The sequence below is a fragment of the Artibeus jamaicensis genome, unplaced genomic scaffold (genome assembly GCF_021234435.1).
Source record: "Artibeus jamaicensis isolate MK-2021 breed Jamaican fruit bat unplaced genomic scaffold, CSHL_Jam_final contig_28, whole genome shotgun sequence".
NCBI lineage: Eukaryota > Metazoa > Chordata > Mammalia > Chiroptera > Phyllostomidae > Artibeus > Artibeus jamaicensis.
In genome coordinates, this window is record NW_026521620.1 from 56,813 (window position 1) to 78,496 (window position 21,684).

At 41.7% G+C, this 21,684-nt stretch overlaps 1 protein-coding gene across 1 annotated transcript in view; it reads left to right on the forward strand.

Annotated features, from left to right (window-relative positions):
- Positions 1-292: 292 nt before the first annotated feature.
- Positions 293-21,684, forward strand: part of LOC119055439 (carcinoembryonic antigen-related cell adhesion molecule 5-like) — a 133,405-nt gene continuing 112,013 nt past the window's right edge. The window contains exons 1-4 of the mRNA XM_053662782.1: positions 293-424; positions 1,053-1,260; positions 2,158-2,511; positions 6,021-6,286. Coding sequence (XP_053518757.1) covers positions 293-424; positions 1,053-1,260; positions 2,158-2,511; positions 6,021-6,286 — 960 coding nt within the window. The remainder of the gene's footprint in view (positions 425-1,052; positions 1,261-2,157; positions 2,512-6,020; positions 6,287-21,684) is intronic.

Below are 21,684 nucleotides of genomic sequence, written 5' to 3' on the forward strand. Positions count from 1 at the left end.
AGGGGAAAGGTCTCCTGAGAGTGTTCCCTGGGAACAAGGATGCCCACAGGCACCTTTCAGCACAGTCCCTTCTTCCTGGGACATGCAGGACACCTCCAGCTGCAGGTCCTACTGAGACTTATGTTTTTTTGTCTTTGTCTCTGGAAGCAAAGGCCAGTCTGTTGAAAACCTGAGATAGAAGAAGGGTCCCCTTGCAATTATCACCCAGCTTTACCACTTCCACCTCCAGAGTTTTCTCTTTGACCCTCCTGCTGGGAGGAAATACAACCTTCTCAGAGCAACTGAGAAGAACATGGGGAAGACCTGGTTCTCAGCTGGGCTTCTGTGTCACAAACAGAAATATCACCCAGGTTTGGGGACTCCTGGGGCTCTCCGTGTGGTGCTGACAGACACAAGACCAGAGACAGTGCAGGCCAGTGCCAGGGTGAGTGGGTCATCCTCTCAGGGGAAACAAGTGTCCCCAGCAGACTTGCTATTGCAAGTGAGATCCACAAACCAATAAAGTGAACCTCTGCTGAGAGTTTGTCAGATACAGAGTCTCATCTTCTGTACACCTGTCAAGTCAGGATCTGCTCTCTGTCAGCATCTAGAGACCCTCCATATCCAATTGTGAGGGGTCGAGGGGGCATTGCCAGATTTAAATTGTAGGACCTCATTATTGACAGACATACAGTTTGATGGGCAGCTTCTGTAAAGGCATTTTGAAATGTGACCTGGGCATCACAATCTTCACAAAGTTTCACAGCAGATCTGATGCACAGAGGGCGTGATAAAATCTCTGTGGCAAGTTTTCCTGAGGTCTGTCCAGGACTCTCACTCTGAAGGTAAGTGAGAAACTTAAAAAGGGGGGGGTATGGAGAGGCTACTGTGTACCTGTCAGAGGTAACACAGATTGTGAGTGTGTGAGTGGTGTGTTCACAGCCTTTAGCCATTTCCATAGAAGAGAAATGTATGCAAAAGGTAAACAAAAATGAAGGCACAGCTGTAGCATAAATAAGGGAAGGAGAGAAAGAGTCCTGGGAACAGGCCCCGCCCCTGCTCATTATAACCAGGGAAGTAATCTTGCCCCAAGAAAAGGCTTAGCACACAGGCACAAGGGACAGCAGATACCGCCAGTGGATCCAGAAGTGCCTGTGAGCCTCGCTAGAACTCCAGCCGTTCTTGCAGAGGAACGAACAGAGGAGTCAGAGGACACCATGGACTCCCCCTCAGCTGCCACTTGCAGAAAATTTGTGCTCTGGCATGGACTACTGCTGACTGGTAAAAAGGGGACAATTCCTGGGGGTGGATTGGAGGATGGGAGACCAAAAGTTGTTGCAATCTCTTGTGGAACACAGTGCTCAGAGGTTCGAGAAGGCTTCTGTAGGAGCTCAGGGGAGAGGGCAAAAGAGAGGATTGGGATGAAGAAGGGGGTACAGCAGCAGGAAAATCTCATGACCTGGAAGCAGTGAAAAACAGGAAAGTCTCAATGGCTGTTCATGTCCTAAGTTATTCATCACTGAGTATGGAATTTTCAAAACTGGTGATAATAATAATAATAATTTATATGAGGCAACAGCAGAAAATTTAATCAAGAGCGCTGAGCATTGACCTTAGCACCAACCTCAGAAATGAGTGGGCACAACACAGCAAAGGAAGGACACAGGGAACAGTCGTCCATTCACTCACAGGTGTTGGCAGCTTACAGCAAGCACTTGAGACTCAGTAAGATCAGACAGGCCCACACGCTCATGGAGCTCAGGTTCTAGGAAGAGGAGAGGGGCAGGCAAAGACGTGGATGTGATGTCAGGTCCCCACTAGTGTCACGAGAACAACAGAGCATGGAGAAGCCTTCATAAACGTTGGTAAAAGGAGGTGTCTGCCAAGGACTCCCTGCATGTCAGCAAAAGCCCGAGGGCAGGGGGGGGGGGGGGGGAACCAAGAGACAGCTGGACAAGAGTATTGGACACAGAAAAACAAATAACAAGTTTAGAGCTTCTGAAATAAAGAGACCATGCTGCTGACCTGGACAACAAGAGACACGCACACAGGCTCACGCTGACACTCACACCCAGACCAAAGCTGAGAGGTGAAATGACTCGATCAGGATTTAGAGCTTCACCCTGTAATCCCAGTACATACATGCAAATATTGATCCCTTTTTTTCTTTTCTCCTAGTTTCACTTGTAACCTTCTGGAGCTCGCCCACCTCTGCCCAACTCGCTATTGTGTCAACCACTGCTGCAGAAGGGGCAGATGTGCTTCTGCGCATGCGCAATAAGCCTCCCAATGTGAAAGCCTTGGTCTGGTACAAAGGAGAAGGGGCGAACCCAAATCGTTACATCGTGTCTTTTGCAATGGACAAACAATTACTGGGAAGGGGGCCTGAATTTAGTGGTCGAGAATCAGTAGATGGTGAAGGATCCATGCTGATTAAGAAAGTCACCTTGAAGCACTCAGGATACTACACTGTGGTCATCCATCTTCAAAATCGCATAAAAGAAATAGGATTCGGACGCCTCCGTGTGTATGGTGAGTGATTCCTCTCTGACCTCTGGGTGTTGGGGGGTTGGGGTGGGTTCTACTTCACACACAGGACTGACAGCCCTGGACTCTGCCTCCATCCCCCTCTGCATCCCCCTCCCTGGTGAAGTTTTTTCATTTAACACGATACACATAGTGGAGATAAACTTCCCAAGATTTCCATCTTTTTCCCAGATTTCAGCGTGATGGTATTCAGTGAGGACAGAAAGACCATTTTGATGAGAGTATCTCAATGGTGGGGAGGGGAGACCAGTCTCAGTTTGGCCCCTTAAAGCCCTTTCTCTGACCCTGAGCCGGACCTTGACTCTGAGAATGACCCTACAGGGCTCCATAATAGCCTGGCCTGAGGAGCTCCCTGGAATTCTCACAGCAGCTCAATACAATCAGCCACTGTCCAGACCCCTGTTCCAGAGCTTCTGGCTCCAGAGAGCCTGGGGAGCCTGTGTCAGGTTGAGATCAGCTTCCTTAAAGGAGCTGATTGGGAACAACAATTCCCAGGGTGCCAGAGCACAGGTTTCCTAAGCTGGTCATCAGCCAGGGCTCAGCCCCTAAGGCCACATTTGTACAGGGATAGCACCGTGGGCAGGGAGCACCCATGGACAAGGATCCTGCATCATTAACCAACTCTTCTGGGGGACTTACGGGGGTCCATAGGAAGGTCAGCATCTTCAGGGAGAAAATGAGGAGAAAAGATGCTCCTGGCAGCTCTGTGTCCACCAGGGATGAGCTGAGGGAATCATCTCTGAGATTCAGTCAATAGCAGATGCCTCTTGTTTGAGCAGTTCCCCTATCCCAAGGTTTAAGGTCAGATACTGTGTATATTATATGTTGAATACACTGACACCTGGCAGTCAAATATTCAAAAGAAACATAGGTACAGGGAGGAGATATAGTCTCTAAATCAGAGTCACAAGGACCAGGAGAAGCTCATCAGGGTCACCCAAGGTCTGTCTGCAGCCACAGCCCCACCCCTTCCTCCACCTGGGTATTTTCTTAAGGTCTGTGGTTTCCTAGGCCAGTCACTGGTTGAGATGCTTTCTTCTTAAGCTTCCTCAGCTCAGAGAGATAGATTTTGGGCTGGGGAATGATAATAAATGCATAATTAATATTTACTCTAGAACCAAATTACCTGCAGGAATTTTCAGAATTAGTGCTGGGAATACCCAGGCATTTGCCTCAGTTGGTCAGGCCACACCTTCCTGTACTAAACTTAAAATCACTAATCTTTTTCCTGATGTGTTTGTGTCATTTTTATTTGATAAAGACAAAACTTTGCCTTATCACTCCACTCCCTTCTCTTATAATTAGTACAGAGACCAACATCAGTCAAAAAACAGTTGCTTATGATAAATTAGGAGGAAATAAATGTTGATTGAAACAATGTATGAACAAATGATCAAAAAACTTCTTCCAAGACTGAAAGGTTCATGCAGAGTTTTGGGAATCTTAGAGGCACATGACACACAGGCTCACTGTCCTTTCAGAAGGTAAAACAAAGGAAGAAATATTCCTCTTGCAGTTGGCCTTAGGCTCCAGGGTATTGATAATAATTTTCACATGTGAAGACACTTTTAAATTCTTTCCAATTTTTTATCTCATAACCACCAATCATGAATAGTTTACAAGAATATGAATTTCATCAAGTCTGTGCTCCTGTCTTGCCCTCCATCACCCCTTCTGCATTTGCACAAGTCCTCACCTGCCCTCAGGAGAGAGAGAAGTATTTTACTGGCCTAGCACATGGTTCTGCTGCCACAGTCAGCTCACACCCTGCCCCTTGATTTGTTTTTCAAGCTCATTTATTGGCTCTATCATTTGTTAGCTCACTGACTCATGTCACCCACACTCACCTAGGAAGACCAACCTCTTTGCCCAGGTGCCTGAATACCCAACTGACCGCCAGCCTGCTTGTGGTCCATATGTATGTGTTACTTCTGCCTAACCTCATCAATAGAATGTTTAGAGAAATGGTGCCTCATAGAAACACACCTCATCTGGGTGGTGGAGGGCTGTGCAGGCTGAGGAAGTGACCCCTGGCCAGCCAGCCAGTCAGCTGATGAGTGAAAAATAAGAAGAGTGCAGTAATGTCTGCCTGCAAGGCTTATGCCTTTCCTTCATCCAACCCTGATAATTAACAAATTTTCAGAAAGTCTGCACTTTCCCCTAGACACAGAGCTGAAGGTCGTACATTCTCTGAGCACACAGATCTCCATGCATTTGTCCTGTGGTACACAGACCTGCCTTATTCTTTTAAGGACTCGAGTTGGCTGAAAGGTGAGAGGTTCTCACTCTGACCTATGAAGCCTTTTGAAGAATCAAAGGTACCACATATGGCAATGTTCTGTTACCTGCACAGCTCAATTACCTCACTTAACATTACCAACAGCATGGCCTTCAGAGATGTAATTTGCGTTTTCCAAATGATAGTGATGTTGAGCATCTTTTCCTATGCTTATAGGCCACTTCTATGTCTTCTCTGGAGAAATGTCTATTCAAGTGCTTTGCCCATTTTTTAACCAGTTTATTTGGTTTTTATTTTTGAGTTGTGGGTGTTCTTTGCATATTTTGAATGTTAACTTCTCATCTTACATATGATTTGCACAGTATTTTCTATGTTCCACAGGTCACCTTTCACTCTGTTGATTTTGTCCTCTGACGAAAGGGCAAAAGTTTCTCATTTTGACAAAAACGAGTGTATCTAATTGTTCCTTTTTGCCTGTGTTCTTAGTGTCATCTGCAAGAAACCATCGCCAAATCCAATGTTATAATGCTCCCCCCTATATTTTCTCCTAAGAGTTTTGTAGTTCTAGTTCTTAGCTTTAGGATTTAATTCATTTGGCTTTTTTCCTGAAAATGACTTCATTTGTCTTTTGATAAATATAAGTTTTTTGCCAGTGTCATGTTTTTGAGTTACTTGTGCTCCATAGTAAGCTTTGAAATGAGGAATTGTGAGACCTCCAGGTTTATTCTTTTTTTTTTGTAACATCATTGCAACCATGTGGGGGATCCATTGAAAATCTACATAAATTCTAGAATGAATTATTGAATTTATGCACAAGTGACATTGGGTTTTTATGGTAATTTTACCAAGTATGTAGAATGGTGTGGGTCTTCCAATTCCATACATCTGGATGTTTTTCTATTGATTGCTTTTTGTTTCCTTTCAGAAACATTTAGAAAATTTTACCTAATACTAGGTTATAGGACATGTGAGCTAGGAAGGGGTTTCAAGTGCTGGTACTAAAGCAATGCCTGAAGGAACAAGTGAGGGGTCATCTGAGGGTGGTCTGGGGTCAGAAGGAAGTGACTATCTTTTCTCCTCTTACACACTATCCCCTGAATAAAGACTGCTGTGCCACCACAGAGGTCAAAAACATCCTTTGTTGAACTTAACAGAGCTCACTGTAGACAGAGAGAGGCTGAGATCCTAGAGAAGACAGCATAACTCCATGTGTCATGTTCATTCTCCATCAGTCACATCCTCTATTTCCCCACAGAGCCTGTGATAATGGCCAACCTTGTAGCCAGCAACACCACAGTCACTGAGAATAAGGATGCTGTGGTCTTGACCTGCTACACAAAGGGACTCTCCATACAGTGGATCTTCAATGGCATGAATCTGCGACTTACAGAGACGATGAAGCTGTCCTGGCAAAACAGAACCCTTACCATAAACCCTGTCAGAAGAGAGGATGCTGGAAATTATCAGTGTGAGGCCTCGAACCCCATCACTTTTGCTTATAGTGTGCCCCTGCAGCTGAATGTAAAATATGACTAACTCTCCTCTTTCTTTCTATGTTTTTATACTCTTAATAAAATATTCTTCATCATTTAAATACATTTCTTGTGAAGGTGGAGAGTTTCTGGAAGACTTGCATTAAGTCAATAAATGCTGAAAAATGTGAACTGATGTTGTCGTTATTATTGAGTCAAGGTCACATTCCACACTAGATTCTAACTCTGGTTTTATTTACTTATTGGTTGATTGAAAGTATTGCATTTTTGTTCAAGTAGAGTTGTCTGCCTTTACCCCCCACCACTCCCCTCCAACCCTGGCCATCCCCACCTCCTTCCCCTCATTACACACCCTGCCTTGGTTTTGTCCTTGTGTAATTTATAGTAGTTCCTGAAAACCCTTCCTCCTCCCCCCCCCCCATTATCTGGTTACTGTCAGATTGTTCCTAGTTTCAGTAATTTGGGTTATATTTTGCTTGCTTGTTTGTTTTGTTGATTAGGTTCCACTTAAAGTCTAGACCCCATGGTATTTCTCTCTATGCCTGACCTACTTTACTTAGCATAATGCTCTCCAGTTCCATCCATGCTATCACAAAGAGCAGGAGCTCCTTCTTTATTTCTGCTGCATAGTATTCCATGGTGTAAATGTACTGTAGTTTTTTGGTCCATTCATTTACTCATGGGCATTTAGGTTGCTTTTAGCCCTTGGCCATTGTAAATTGTGCTGGTATGAACATTGGGGTGCATAGGTTCTTATGAATTGGTGTTTCAGTGTTCTTAGGGTATAATCCCAGCAATGGAATTGCTGGGTCAAAAGGTAGTTCCATTTTCAGTTTTCTGAGGAAATTCCATAGGATTTTTCACAGTGGCTGTGCCAGTCTGTATTCCCACCAACAGTGCACTAAGGTTCCCTTTTCTCCACATCCTCTCTAACTCTTGTTGTTTGTTGACTTGTTTATGATGGCCATTCTCACAGGTATGAAGTGGTATCTCATTGTGGTTTTAATTTGCATCTCTCTGATGGCTAATGATGCTGAAAGAAGAGTCTTATCTCTTATCCACCCTTTCTGGTTGGTTTTAGTTGTACCAACACCACAAGTGAGATGACACTGAGTACTTTACAGAATGATCATTGGCTGAATGATTACCAGTGGGAACCCTTGGTGAGCTCACAGGAATGCAATCTCTGTCCCTCCTTCACAGGGATGGGTGGAGGGCACCTGGACACTGTGTGGACAATAGGAATAGACAGGAGGACACCCCAGTGGGTGGCAACAGTGAATTTTTTCTTTCTGTTTTATTTCTGAAAAATAATTTCTAAAGTGTTTTTAATATTCTTATTTCTCATGGCAAGAAATCTTTTTGCATACACTCAGTAGGACACTATTCTCTTTGTTAGTAGGGTATAATTGGAAACATTGGTAATACACCAAGGCCTTGGGTCAAATGTCATTATTCACATTGATGGTCACAGAACAGAAATGACCTCACCCTTTATAAAGCTAAGTTGGATCTAATGGGTGTTTTGGTATCTCTTGGAAATGAGGGCATCACCCAAATGTGGAGAGACTGCAGGTGAAGTATGAGGGTGAGGCTTTCTAACCTCAAGAGGCTGTTACAACTTTCATCTCAGATTTCACAGGAAAACATTAATCAGAGCCAATCTTGTGGTGAATGTCAGCTCCTCTGCACTTAGGTAACCAGTCAGGCTAAATCAGGTGGTGGCAGCCATGTTTGTGATCAAGAAGACTCTTCTTCTTTGGTGATGAAGTTTGATCCAAAGGAAGGTGACTGTGCAGAAAAATGTAATCGAACCATAAAAACTCCAGAAGCACAGCCTTCTGGGAAGTCAAATTTCAATTCTGTTCACGGACCATCAGCTATGTTGAATTGTTTATCAATTGTGGAAACTGATGTAGATGCAAAATGGATCTTGGCTGAAGGAGATTAGTTGCTTTTCCCTCCACTGGGTAGAAAGCAGTTTTGTTATGACCTAAATGTTAACTCAGAGGTAACTCAGGCCTCTGACTTTCACAATTTTAGAGAATTTCCTTTGGAAAGGTAATCACAATTTGTAAGTAATAATTATTTCTCTGCCTTATTAAAATATGCATATCTCCTTAAAAGCTTCTTGCTAGTGTCATTACAAAAATAATATGTTCAAGAGCCCAAGCCACCCTTTTTAAAATTTAATCCTTGTGATGTTCCTGTGTTCTAGTCACTGAGGGAGGGTAGGGCCTCACTTGGGTGGAGACCTTTACAACCAAGATGTGAAAGGACCACCTGTAACAATTCCGTAAGAGTTTTACTTTCATTTGTGCAAAGCCAGTTATCATACACAAGTCCCCATTATACCTTTTTGAGGTTATCAAAATCTCCCTAGCTTTTTGTTTCTGGCTTGTTGAGTTCAGTTCCATTACCCTCCTGTAAGGTCTTGAATACAATCTTTTTTGCCTTTTTCATTTTATCTGATGTATGTTTTACTTTGACATCATCTACCTGGAATTGGCTGATCCTGTCATCTTGCTTACAGTTTCACTTTTTACCATATTTTCACACCTTCTAATTTTTCAAAATCTGGCTATAATCTTCCAAATAAGAATTTTTAAGTTTCTGTCCTTGCTTCTGACTTGGCATCCACAGAAAAAGATTAGCTGACTGCCCAGATTATTCTGGGGTCCCAGGTTTTCTCTAAGCAGCCTTTGTCCCAGAATCTGAGAACTCATCCAGGCCTGAAAGAGGACCCCTCTGTGGCTAACTGTCAGCTGTATTCTCATCCCACATACACTTTCAGTGCACCTTCAAGGAACAAGGTCGTGGAGATTTTTAATGATATTCTGTCATAAAACTCAACAACTCTAGTCAACATCCAGGTCCCTGTCACATAAGCACGGTCAGGTCAATGTTAGACACCCTTTTCTGGTTTCCTTGTTACTTGAAGCTCAGGCCAGACATCAGTGTCCTGACATTTTGTTGTCTTCTTATTTCTACCAACTCTTTGTGCCTATCCTTGGAGAGTTCACAATCAGAGTCTGTGAAATGGGAAATAAAACTCTCCTCTGGGAGACTTCCGCCAAGATGGAGGCATATGTGGAGACACCATGCCTTCTCACACAACCAAGTTTAGAAACAATAAAATATTAGCAACACAAAACACAGCCAGAACACAGAAAATTGAACTTTTTGGAAGTCTGATAACAACAAATGCTTCAGCCAGACTGATGCAAACAGATCAAAAATGGCTCAAGAAGATCTCAAAGCCCCAGAGTCCATAACTCTAAGAAAACAAGAAATTGCCAACCTATCAGATGCACAGTTCAAAACACTGGTGATCAGGATGCTCACAGAACTGGCTGATTTTAGTCACAAATTAGAGTAACATATGAAGGCTAAACTAATTGACATGAAGGGAATTGAAAAGGAAACCAATAGTGATGAAAAGGAAACTGGGACTCAAATCAAGGGAGTAAACCAGAAGGAAAGAAAAAAATGACCAAACAGGAAAATATGAAGAAACAAGAATTCAAAAAATGAGGAGAGAGTTAGGAGGCTCCAGGACATCTTTAAATGTTCCAACATCTGAATTTTAGGGGTACCAGAAGGGGGTAAAGAACAGCCACCAGTGGAAAACTTATTTGAACAAATAATTAAGGAGAATTTCCCCAATCTGGCAAAGGAAATAGACTTCCAGGAAATCCAGGAAGCTCAGAGAGTCCCAAAGAAGTTGGACCCAAGAAGAAACACACCAAGGCACATCATCATTACATTAGCCAAAATTAAAATGAAGGACAGAATCCCAGAAGCAGCAAGAGATAAGGGGAGAGTCACCTACAAAGGAGTCCCCATCAGACTGTCAGCAGATTTCTCAAAAGAGATCTTGCAGGCAAGAAGGGGCTGGAAAGAGGTATTCCAAGTCATGAAATCCAAAGACCTACAGCCAAGATTACTCTATCCAGCAAAACTTTCATTTAGAATGGAAGGACAGATAAAGTGCTTCTCAGATAAGATCAAATTCAAGGAGTTCATCATCACCAAACCCTTATTATATGAAATGTTAAAGGAACTTATCTGATAAAAAAAGGTGAACAGTGAAAAAACAGCAAACTCACAGTTATTAACAACACACCTAAAACAAAAGCAAACTAAAAGGACAGCTAGATCAGGAGTGGAAACATAGAAATGAAGATCTCATGGAGGGTTAGCAACAGGGGAGCGGGCGGAGGAGAAGGGGGAGAAGGTACAGAAAATAAGTAGCATAGATGGTAGATAGAAAATAGATGGGGGGAGGGTAAGAATAGTATGGGAAATACAGAATCTAAAGAACTTGAGACGCATGGTCATAAACTAAATGGGGGAATGGTGGAGGTGGGGAGGTGCAGGATGGAGGGTGGAGAGGATTGAAGGGGGGAATAGAACAACTGTAATGGCATAATCAATAAAATAATTTTTTTAAATCTCCTCTGGGTCTGCTTCTTTTTCCTACTACTTGCTGTATCTGAGGTGTTTGGTTAATATATTGGGTTGGCCAAAATTCTATTAGTTTTTTTCCAAAATATTGTTTTTTTTCTCCAGAAGGGGGTTCTAGTAGAACTGAAACAAATTAGTCAGATTGCATTGTGACAGCTATCATACCAATGTGCACTTAAAAAATTGGTCAGTATGGTCAATTTCTGTGTAGCCATTCTAATATTGAAGATGGAAAATGTATGCAACATCTTTAGTATACCATGCTTTATTGTTTCAAGAAGGTAAAAATGCAGCTGAAACACAAATAAAGGTTTGTGCAGTGTGTGGCAAAGGTGCTATGAATAACTGAATGTGTCAAAATGTGGCTTCCAAAGTTTTATGCTAGAGAGTTCTTGCCAGATCATGCTCCATGGTCAGATAGCCTGGTTGAAATTGAGAGCAATCAAACAGAGACATTAATTGAGAACAATCAACATTCTACCAAGTGGTAGATAGCTGACATACACAAAATATACTAATAAAAAAAGTCATTTTTGAAAATGAAGAAAATATGTCTTTTATTTCAGAGAGAAAAAAAGCATACAAACTTTTTGGCCAACCCAATACTTGGAGGCTTGGCTAGAGGTGGCTTGTGGGTAAGTAGTAATGGGCACAAAGGACAAGCATGCAGGGATGTAGTTTGCTCAGAGTAAGAATGAGTAATTGTAAAAGTCAGTTTTGGGGGGTATTTGGCATTACACAAATTAAATGGGACCTAGGAATTTCATGCATTAGGGCAATTTTGAGTCTCCCAAAATGGAATTAAGGAACGTGACTGAGGGGCAGCCCTACCTGCTGAAAGAGGAGCCACTGAGCTGCTCTCCTCTCAGACTCAGATGAGCATGAGGGGTGAGACACAGGATGGGGGATGAGTGAGAATCAGGAGACTCATATCAGTGGTATGACAATGGGAAAAGAGAAAGCATCAGATGTACAGGCTGGTGGAAGGTGTAGGAAAGACAACGTGGAGTAAAGGCAGGAGGGTTTAAAAAATCAGTATCTTGTTGGGTGGGAATAGAAATCTGGAAAGCAATGAGAATAGGATTGGGGACACCACGAATGCAACAGATGAGTCAGCAAAGTTTGGAAATTTGAGTCAGGAAGAGAGTTCGAGTGTAGGGCAGTTGAACTCAAAAAGTGGTTTGGATGAAGTCTGGGTGAGGTGTGAAATACAGGATAGGCTTGGAAGTGAAGACAAAACTGAGCACCAGAGGTGTCCAGTCTCTAGTTCCAACCCCACAGATTCATGTACAACAGGCTTTCACTGCAGTCTGGGGGGCAGCAGTGTCCACATGGTCTGGGAGAGCTGTAAAAAGCCAAGTCTTAAGTCTGTATTTCAAGACATGTCTCAGCTTATTCAACAAATTAGTTATGTCATGGAGTAAGATTGACTAGAAGCCTGTGGACAAGAAAAGGAGTGGATGGCAGTAGGTGTGTGGGGACAGCATTGGAGAGAAAATCCAGAGTCAGGTAAATTTAAAGTGAATGAAGCCTTTCCTCTTTCTTCCTTTCTTTTTTTTTTTTTAGACTACTAAGAGTAAAGTTCCTGTGATTTCACAGGTGGCAGCTATGTGACAGGTCACAGTACTGGAGGGAGAGGTGTGAATGGTTGGGCCACCTGTCCTTGCCTAATCCAGGAGGTATCACTTCCATCAGTTGTGGAGGCTTACTCCCCACCTGTCCAAGTGTCAGTGGGTATGGCAGAACCCAGGTCATGGTGAGGAGGGCTGGCTACCTGCTCACATAACAACCCATGTTAAGACTTTCCAACCCTCCTGAAGTCTAGGAGCCTATCAGGAGCTGATGGTAGTGCTGCAGAGGACATGGCTGTGCTCCATAACCTAGGAGTCTGCATGTCATTTTTTAATTAGAATTCACTGGAGGCTTCACAAAGCACTTTTCATCCTCCTAACATGGACTAAATAGAGATAGAAATGCAATAACTTGTTTTTTACTCTAGAGAGTACATTGAGCATATCCCAGACAGTTGGAGACATAAAAGTCTCATAGATGTAAGACATCCCTGAATGGTCACAAACATGGATGCCCCCACAGCACATGCTTTGGTGAAACTGCTGATCACCAGAGCTGATCCTGTCACTGGTATCACTGTCCTCACTGAGGTCATTGCCTGAGACCATCATCAATATGAGCAGGCACCCACTACCATTGTTTTAAGCACAAGAGTCTTACTAAGGCATTTAGTAAGCTTGTAATTTCATTTAACTTATGCAGAAAAGCCTCTAGTTCTCACCATTAAGGGTGAAATGAAGTGTAGGTTGGTAGGTGTTTAATAACTTGAATTTGGCATGAGGTGAATTTTGAGAAAGAACATATCCATTTGCTCTACTAGGAAGGGCTGGCTTTACAGACACACAGTCTGTGCATTCACTCAGAATGGCCTGTGGTAGGTCTAATACTCTGATTTCACCATTTGGAAGTCGTTAATGACATTTCAACAAAGTGCTCTCTGCATTTTCACTTGACACTCACTTTACCTAGTTCTTTCCCTAGCAGTGACCTATCAAAAGGTGCAATTTGTAATGTGACCACTAGAGGACAGCACCATCACAAGGTCACCTGGAGGAATTGTAGGGGCTGTAGAAGTGTTACTGGCTTTGTCTACTCTATTTGCTTCATTAGAAGCATCTAATGAGCAGGACCTCTCTTCTCAAACGTTCATAGCTCATGAAAGGAAGTGTCTCCATCCATAAAGTACTTCAGAGGCTCAAATTGTAAAAATAATGTAGCTCGTCGGCTAAAATGTAAATAGCATTAAACAAGTACATTAACATCTACACTAAATATTAGTCTTAGGAAGAACATTGGAGTGGCAGGATGAAAAGAATGTGTGCCTGTGGGGGGGGGTGGGGAAAGAACGCAGCTCAGTCCTCATCTTTCAAGAAAGAAGACCACGCATTAGACAATGTCTAAAATGGAAGGACAAGAAAGTAGCATCAAAGGATGTTATTAGAAACAGATTTTGTTCCATTTGGGAAAGGTGCTGTTTTTTTGGACAGATGTCCTCAGTGTGGATCAGACAAAGCAGACAGAAACTTCCTATGATCACTCAGAGAAAAAACACCCAAAGGCCCAGGGCTTTTGTGGCAACTTAAGAAGTTGTCACCAATATAGGGAAGAACATTAACAGGAGCTAGCCAGAAACTAACTTTGTTTACAGTGCATATATCACACAAAAAATAATGATTTTCTCTTTTATCTGCAGTGGGAGTTAAAACCTTCATGGGATTGCAGGTGATCACATTAAGACAATATTCCATCTCTCGGCCTTCCAAACTGATTAAGATTTGTCTGAGGATTTCAAACTTCTTGGCTCTTTATTTGAACGACATGTGATGGGTACTGACATGTCCTCTGTGTTTGTTTTATTTTGCTTTTGATATCAGGAGCATAGAATTACTGAATAAAAAATTATAATCCTTGGTTTATGAACCAGTATTATCACCAGGTCATACATGCTCATACTTTTTATGGTCTCAGGTCCAATATTTAAGTATTTGATTCATGTTGAATTTACTCTTTTGCGTGGTGTAAGGAGGTTGTCTAGTTTCATCTTTCTACATGTACCTGTCCAGTTTTCCCAACACCACTTATTGAATAAACTACTTTTAGCCCATTGTGCTTGTTTTCTATGTTGAATGTTGATTGACTATAAAGTTATGTGTTTATTTCTAGGCTCTCTATTCTGTCCCAATGATCTGTGTGTCTGTTTTTATGCCAGTACCATGCTGTTTTGATTACTATGGCCTTTGAGTATAACTTGATATTAAGTAGGGTGATTCCTCCAACTTTGTTCTTTCTAAGGATTGCAGTTGCTATGCAGGGACTTTTGTGGTTCTATATAAATCTTTCAAATATTTGTTCTAGTTCTGTGAAATGGATCATTATAATCTTGATGGGAATTGCGTTGAATCTATACATTGCTTTGGGTAGTATGGACATTTTAGTGATGCTAATTCTCCCTATCCACGCACATGGTATGTGCTTTCACTTATTTGTATCTTCTTCAATTTCTTTCTTCAGCACTTTATAGTTTTCTAAGTACAGGTAATTTACATCCTTAGGTTTATTGTTAGGTAGTTTATTCTTTTTGAAGTGATTGCAAATGGCATTGTTTTCTTAATTTCCCTTTCTGTTAGTTGATTATTGGCATATAAAATGCATCTGATTTCTGGGTATTAATTTTGTATCTGCTATGTTGCTGAATTCATTGATCAGTTTTAGTAGTTTCTTGGTGGAATCTTTAGGGTTCTCTATCAGCAAATAAAGACAGTTTTACTTCCTCCTTTCTAATTTGGATGCCTTTTAATTCTTCTTCTTGTCTGATCACTGAGGCTAGGTCTTCCAGTGCTATGTTGAATAGGAGAGGTGAAGTTGGACATCCTGTCCTGTTCTCAATCTTAAGGGGAGCGCTTGTAGATTTTGCCCTTTGAGTATGATGCTGGCAGTGGGTTTGTCATATATGGCCTTTATTATGTTTGGGTATGTTCTCTCTATTCCATTTTGCTGTGAGTTTTGATAATAAATGGGTGCTTTTCTCCATCAATTTTTATGACCATGAGTTTTTTATCCTTATATGGTGATCACATTTATTGATTTGCAAGTGTTGATCATGGTGTATGATCTTTTTGATACATTGCTATATTCAGTTTACTAATATTTTGTGGAGGATTTTAGCATATATGTTCATCAGAAATATTGGCCTATAATTTTTTCTTTGTAATGTCTTTATCTGAAATAGTTTGAGAACATAAATTGTTAGTTTTCTCAGAATTTTGGTAAAACACACCTGTGAAGCCTTCTGGTCCAGGGCATTTATTTCTTGGGAGTGTTTTTTTAGTGCTTCAGTTTCATAAGTTGTAATCTGTCTATTCAGATTCTCTGATTCATCCTGATTTATTTTGTCCTGATTTATTTTGGAAGATTTTATGTTTCTAGGAATTTATCCATTTCTTGCAGGCTGTCTGGTTTGTTGACATATAATTGTTTATTATATTTTCCTACAATCCTTTGTACTTCTTTGGTGTCAGTTGTTACTTCTCTTCCTTCATTTCTGATTTTATTTATCTGGGTCCCTCCTCTTTTTTTCTTAAAGGTTTGTCAATTTTGTTTATCTTTTCAAAGAACTAGCTCTTGGATTCATTGATCTTTTGTATCATTTTTAAAGACTCCATTTCATCTATTTCTGCTCTGATCTTAATTATTTCCTTCCTTCTATTCACTTTGGGCTTTGTTCATTATTCCTTTTCAAGTTCCTTTAAGTGTGAACTCATAGTGCTTATTTGAGCTTCTTTCTTCTATATCATTTCACTCATATGTGGAATCTAATGGACAAACTAAGCTAACAAGCAAAATAGAGACAGACTCAAGATAGAGAGCTGGATGACAGTTAAGGGTGGTAGGCTAAGTGGTGGGGGAACTAAGCAAAATGGAAAGAGGACTCATGGACATAGACAACAGTGTGGGGATTACAGGCTGTGTATAAGGGGACTGAATGGTAATGGAAAAACACAATAAAATCATTTAAAAATAAAGAATAGTTCAATTATAACTTTAAAAATATTAAGGAAAAAATAGCACGTGAAAAGACATGTGCTCAACAACAACAATGCAAAGAAGCCAGAATTCAATATACTTACATTGATAAAGCAATGGTTCAGTATCTTACCTGGTGTGGTGATAATTTAGGTATTCAGTGAATTTGATTACATGACTAGTGTACTAGAACTGAGCTTTCAGGTAGACTTGATAGACCAGCCTCAGAGCCGTAGCTCCTCAGTGAAGGAAAACAGAGTTGCTTCCCCAGGTTTGCCTTTCAGCATATGGATTCTGATCTTGTTCTGGGGAAACAGAAGGATCAGAAAAAAACCCTCAGGCCTTTTTTTCTTTTTTTTAATAATTTATTTTTTTATTGATTATGCCATTACAGTTGTTCTATTCCCCCCTTCATTCCCCTCCACCCCACCCCCCATCCCCACCATTACCCCCCCTTTAGTTTATGACCATGTGTCTCAAGTTCTTTAGATTCTATATTTCCCATACTATTCCTGCCCCCCTATCTATTTTCTATCTACTGTCTATGCTACTTATTTTCTGTACCTTCTCCCCCCTTCTCCTCCTCCCACTCCCCTGTTGCTAACCCTCCTTGAGATCTTCATTTCTATGTTTCCACTCCTGATCTAGCTGTCCTTTTAGTTTGCTTTTGTTTTAGGTGTGGTTGTTAATAACTGTGAGTTTGTTGTCCTTTCACTGTTCATGTTTCTTTAACTTCTTTTTCTTAGATAAGTCCCTTTCACATTTTATACAATAAGGGCTTGGTGATGATGAACTCCTTGAATTTGATCTTATCTGAGAAGCACTTTATCTGTCCTTCCATTGGAGTCCCCATCAGACTGTCAGCGGATTTCTCAAAAGAGACCTTACAGGCAAGAAGGGGCTGGAAAGAGGTATTCCAAGTCATGAAATCCAAAGACCTACAACCAAGATTTCTCTATCCAGCAAAACTTTCATTTAGAATGGAAGGACAGATAAAGTGCTTCTCAGATTAGGCCTTTTTTTCTTAAGTAATTAGAATCCATTTAAATAAAACCAGCTCCGGGAGAAGCATTCACATAAAGATGCTGAGAAAAAAATTATTTACAAACATTTGCTTTGGAATTGTCGTGCAAATGGGGTTTTTTTTTTTGCATTCTGAAGCCTCAAACTGCAAAAGTTATTATTATTTTTATAGCTTCACAATGGAATATAAGCCTCAATTACCCAATACTGTTTGGCCTGTAATTTATCTTTCCATAATATTCAACCATATAATAGAATTTTTGCATTCTTTTCTGTTAATTTTAATTTTAGCTCAGATAAAGGAATTCAAAAGGTTAGAGAAAAATATCTTTTGCTTCCACAACTGACTATTATTATATCTAGTTAAGGAATAAATTTAAAAAACAATCTGGTATGCGTGATGGAAAAAATGGAAAATTGTCAGTGACATTGCTTGCAATAGATAATATTGTTCAAAATAAGAGAAGAATGTAGCCTGCTAAGCACAAGATGGCTAGATTTGTTTCCTGCTCTTAAATTAACATCACTGACACAACCTCAAAATGGGTTGCAGAACTCTGGGTCATCTGCAAACAGGAAGATCTCTGGATTCTAATAACCAAAATCCCATAGAAAGGATGATGTCAGGGAAGAAATAAATCAGATCATAAAAACTCACATCATAACTGAGCAATCCCCACAGAGCATGAGTTTAAAAGCCCTAACTATATCTGTGTTACAGAGAATGCCAACACTGTAAATGAGCAGACTGGGGCCCATCCACGTGGCACCTCGGTGAATGACATAACAGTTAACGCTGGAAGGGGCAGATCTTTATTTACAACATTCCAACCTTGTTGGGGCTTAGAGCACCTCAGCTTGGAACCCTCCTTTCCCACAAGACTGAGCCTTTCCCTTGCTTCCCCAAAACAGGGTATAGTGAGAAACCCAGGAAGTTCCCTCATGTTCTTATCTGTGCAGGATCTAGAATATGTTGTCATCAGCCTCCACATAATAGTCCAGAAAAGCATGTCCTGTGTTACTCTGGGTCATAGTGAAACTCAGGAAAGTCAACAGTCTTAATAGTTGAGGTGAAGTCTAAGTCTGAAAGGCAGCATCTCACAAAGAAGTCTTTAGCATCTCCAGAGTCAGCTAGAGCAGACAGGATCACAGCAGCAGCGCATGGCCTAAATCCTACTGCAGCCTATTGGCAGAAACTCTCCTTCTCCTTTCTAAGCCACATGGCCCAGTGGGAGAGGGGGTGGAGAGAGAGAGAGAGAGAGAGATTGAGAGACTGACCTTCATATAGCTCTTCTACTCCCTTTCAAGACACATAGTCAAAAGCCTGAGCATGGCTGCCATGTTTGAATGTAAATCCTCACCCTGCTGCCCCTCTGTGATCCCATTTCTGACTCCTCCCACAAAGGGTTACACCTGCCAGTACTCTGTTCTCTTCTGCCTTTCTCTGGCTGCCATGTTTAGTCCTGGAAGGCTCAGCCCCTTGACTAAAGGGAATGGCCTTCCTGCTTCTCCTGCAGGTACAACAACTGGGGAACTGCCTGCAGGCTATATCACTGGTTAAAGTCACACCCATCTCTCTGGCTGGGAGCATGTGCCACAGCTACCTTACATATCTATGAAGCTAGCCGGCTGTTATTGATATGCAAAGTTACTCTCACTGGCTGTCCTACATTTCTCCCTCACCCAAGCAATGGCTGTGGGGCGTTTTCCTATATTCCCAGGCACCCAAGTTCTGAACCTTGTTTCATAGTATTTCAATTATTTTTCACTTTATACCCTTAAAAGAATTTAAATGTAAGTCCCTGAAGAGTTCAGGTTTTGAGCATCAACTTCCATTCTCCTTTCAGTGTCCCCTTTGAAATACACATTTTTCTTCCTTTAACTGCAACCTGGTATCATTTTTTTCAGGGGGGCTTTTTAGGCAATGGGCAAATGACCTAACTTTGGGGTAAACAACACTGTATGGATGTACAGGCCTGTGCCCCCACTGCTCTTGGGACCAAGAACACTGCCTCAGGCCTTAGTCTGTGACAATGGAAAGGAAAAAGAGAAGTAAAAATAGCCTCTCAAAGCATGATAGGAGTTAAGGAGAGAGGGGAGTGAACTTAATGCCTTCCCAAACTCCTTGAGCTCCTCATAGAGGCAGACTACATACAACCTCATAGTCAGTGGCAACATCACACCAACCAGTGTTTTTTTCTTTCATTTTTCATATGAGATAAAAAGTTTTTATCTTCCATTGTAACAGGGTGCAGCCAAGAGGGGGGTCCCAGAAAGGGATTTGGAATGGGGTCCAAAACTCAAGGTGTCCAGGGAATATTAACATGCCCTTACCCCCACCCCCACAGGTGTCACTTGAGGGGAAGGGACAAATAGAGCAAGGCAAGAGTTGTTTTACATAACAACAGTTTTGCAGCTAACCTCTAGAATGGTCATTTAACATATCTATAACCTTTAACTGGTTTCATAAATATGTTAAATAGCTGTGGTCATGCTCTGAGCCAGGGAGAAGAGAGTGACTTCCACCCAGGATGTAATTAGAAGGCAACACCCCCTGGTTACAGTGCCTGCGTGAGAGCTTGGAGATGATTGGCTCCATGCCATGGGGCCACACCTGCCCAGACTCACTATGGCAGCCCAGTAAAGCTGGGAGGATATGGGAGTCCTGGCAGGTGTAACCGATTGGAGGAGGAGTCAGAAATGGGGCTGCAGAGGAGGACTGGTGCTGGGATTTAAACGCAGACGTGGCAGCCATTAGAGGAGAGACCTACATGGTTTTGGCAGAGTGAGGACCTCCTCTTGGCCATGTGAGAGGAAGAACCAAACGCTTTCAGCCAGAATGAGGACTCCTGTAGGCATGTGAGAGAGAATCACCATGTGGCTTTAGCAGAGAATTGCCACTCAGCTTTGGCAGAGTGACAACCCTACACTCTCCGCAGCTCTGGTGGAGAGAACCATGTGGTTTTGACCAAAGTGCAGACCCCCACAGCTCTGGGAGTAATCACTTTGGCCGCATGGCCTGGGAAGCAGGAGAGACTTTGCCTGGAAGAAGGGTGAAAGAACTCTTTGCCAATAGACCATGAGAAGGTGCCACATGACTTTCAAGTAATTAGAGATCCTGTCTGCACAGTGATATAGCTGATGGTGCCAGCGGCCTGAAACACGAACATGTGCTTCTTTTTCTGAGTTACAGGACCCCAAATTAGGGCAGGGGGAGAAGGAAGCGCTGTAGGCGTCTATGGTTATCCTAAAGGACATTGATATTTTAATGGGAGGCATTGGGTCACTACTTTAAGTCTGTATAGCTTTAAATAAACCTTTCCTTTCCTTTTCACAAATCTCTGGCATCAAGAGATGTTTTTCCTCTGGCAGTGAACAGACTAGCCCAGTAGGTATTAGTATACCATCCTTGGGAGGGGTCCCTATTGTTCTGCAGCAGTTTTTCGCACTCATGGGGGGGCCAAATATTACCCCCCCTTGGACCTCTATTTGGTAACACCATTAGCAACCAAGTTTCCAATGGCATGTCCTACAATTCAATTTAGTTCTGACACTAAGTACTCAGAATGTGTGCAGACCTCACAAGTTCAAGGCTAAGTAACACAAGACTACTGGTACTGCTGATGTTGATCACAAATGGGGTGTCCAGGCTACTCACCTTTCTGCCTAAGTGACTACAAACACAGGAATTTTTGTTGCCTCTTTTAGGTATTATAATTAGTTAGAACGTCTCACAGAACCGAGAAATGGTTTTATTTACTATTACTGGTTTATTATAAAAACATAATTTAGGAACAGCTACATAGAATAGACACACTGGGCTAGACACTGGGTGATAATAGTGGAGGTCAGAATCCTTCCTGTATGTCCACCCTCTCAGAACCTCTCTGAATCTTACACTTAGAATTTCTCGTTCGGTCATTTTTTTTAGAAGTTATGTCATATTGGTATGATTGATTACATATTTTCCCATCGTTAATTATCTCTAGCTTCTCTCTCCAGAATTTTGAAGGATTCGGTGTATAGATTTTAATAAGCCCCATACTACACCTCAAAAACCCAGTGGAGGCCTGCTTGGCAAACCTTATTAACCCTGCAACCTACAGTAACCACCTAGGGCGGTCTAAAATCAAAACTTAGCAACTAAACACCGATCATGACATGTATCATGTTCTAGGATTGTTCTTTTCTCAGAGATGCCAGTTTTTGTTTCATCTGAATGTGTCTAACATATTTCGCATCTATGATAACATACCTTTAAAATCTCAGGGTAGTATCCTTTTTTTCTGGAATCTCACTGCACCAGAGCAGAAACCAAAAACTTTTCATTGTTATGGTTTC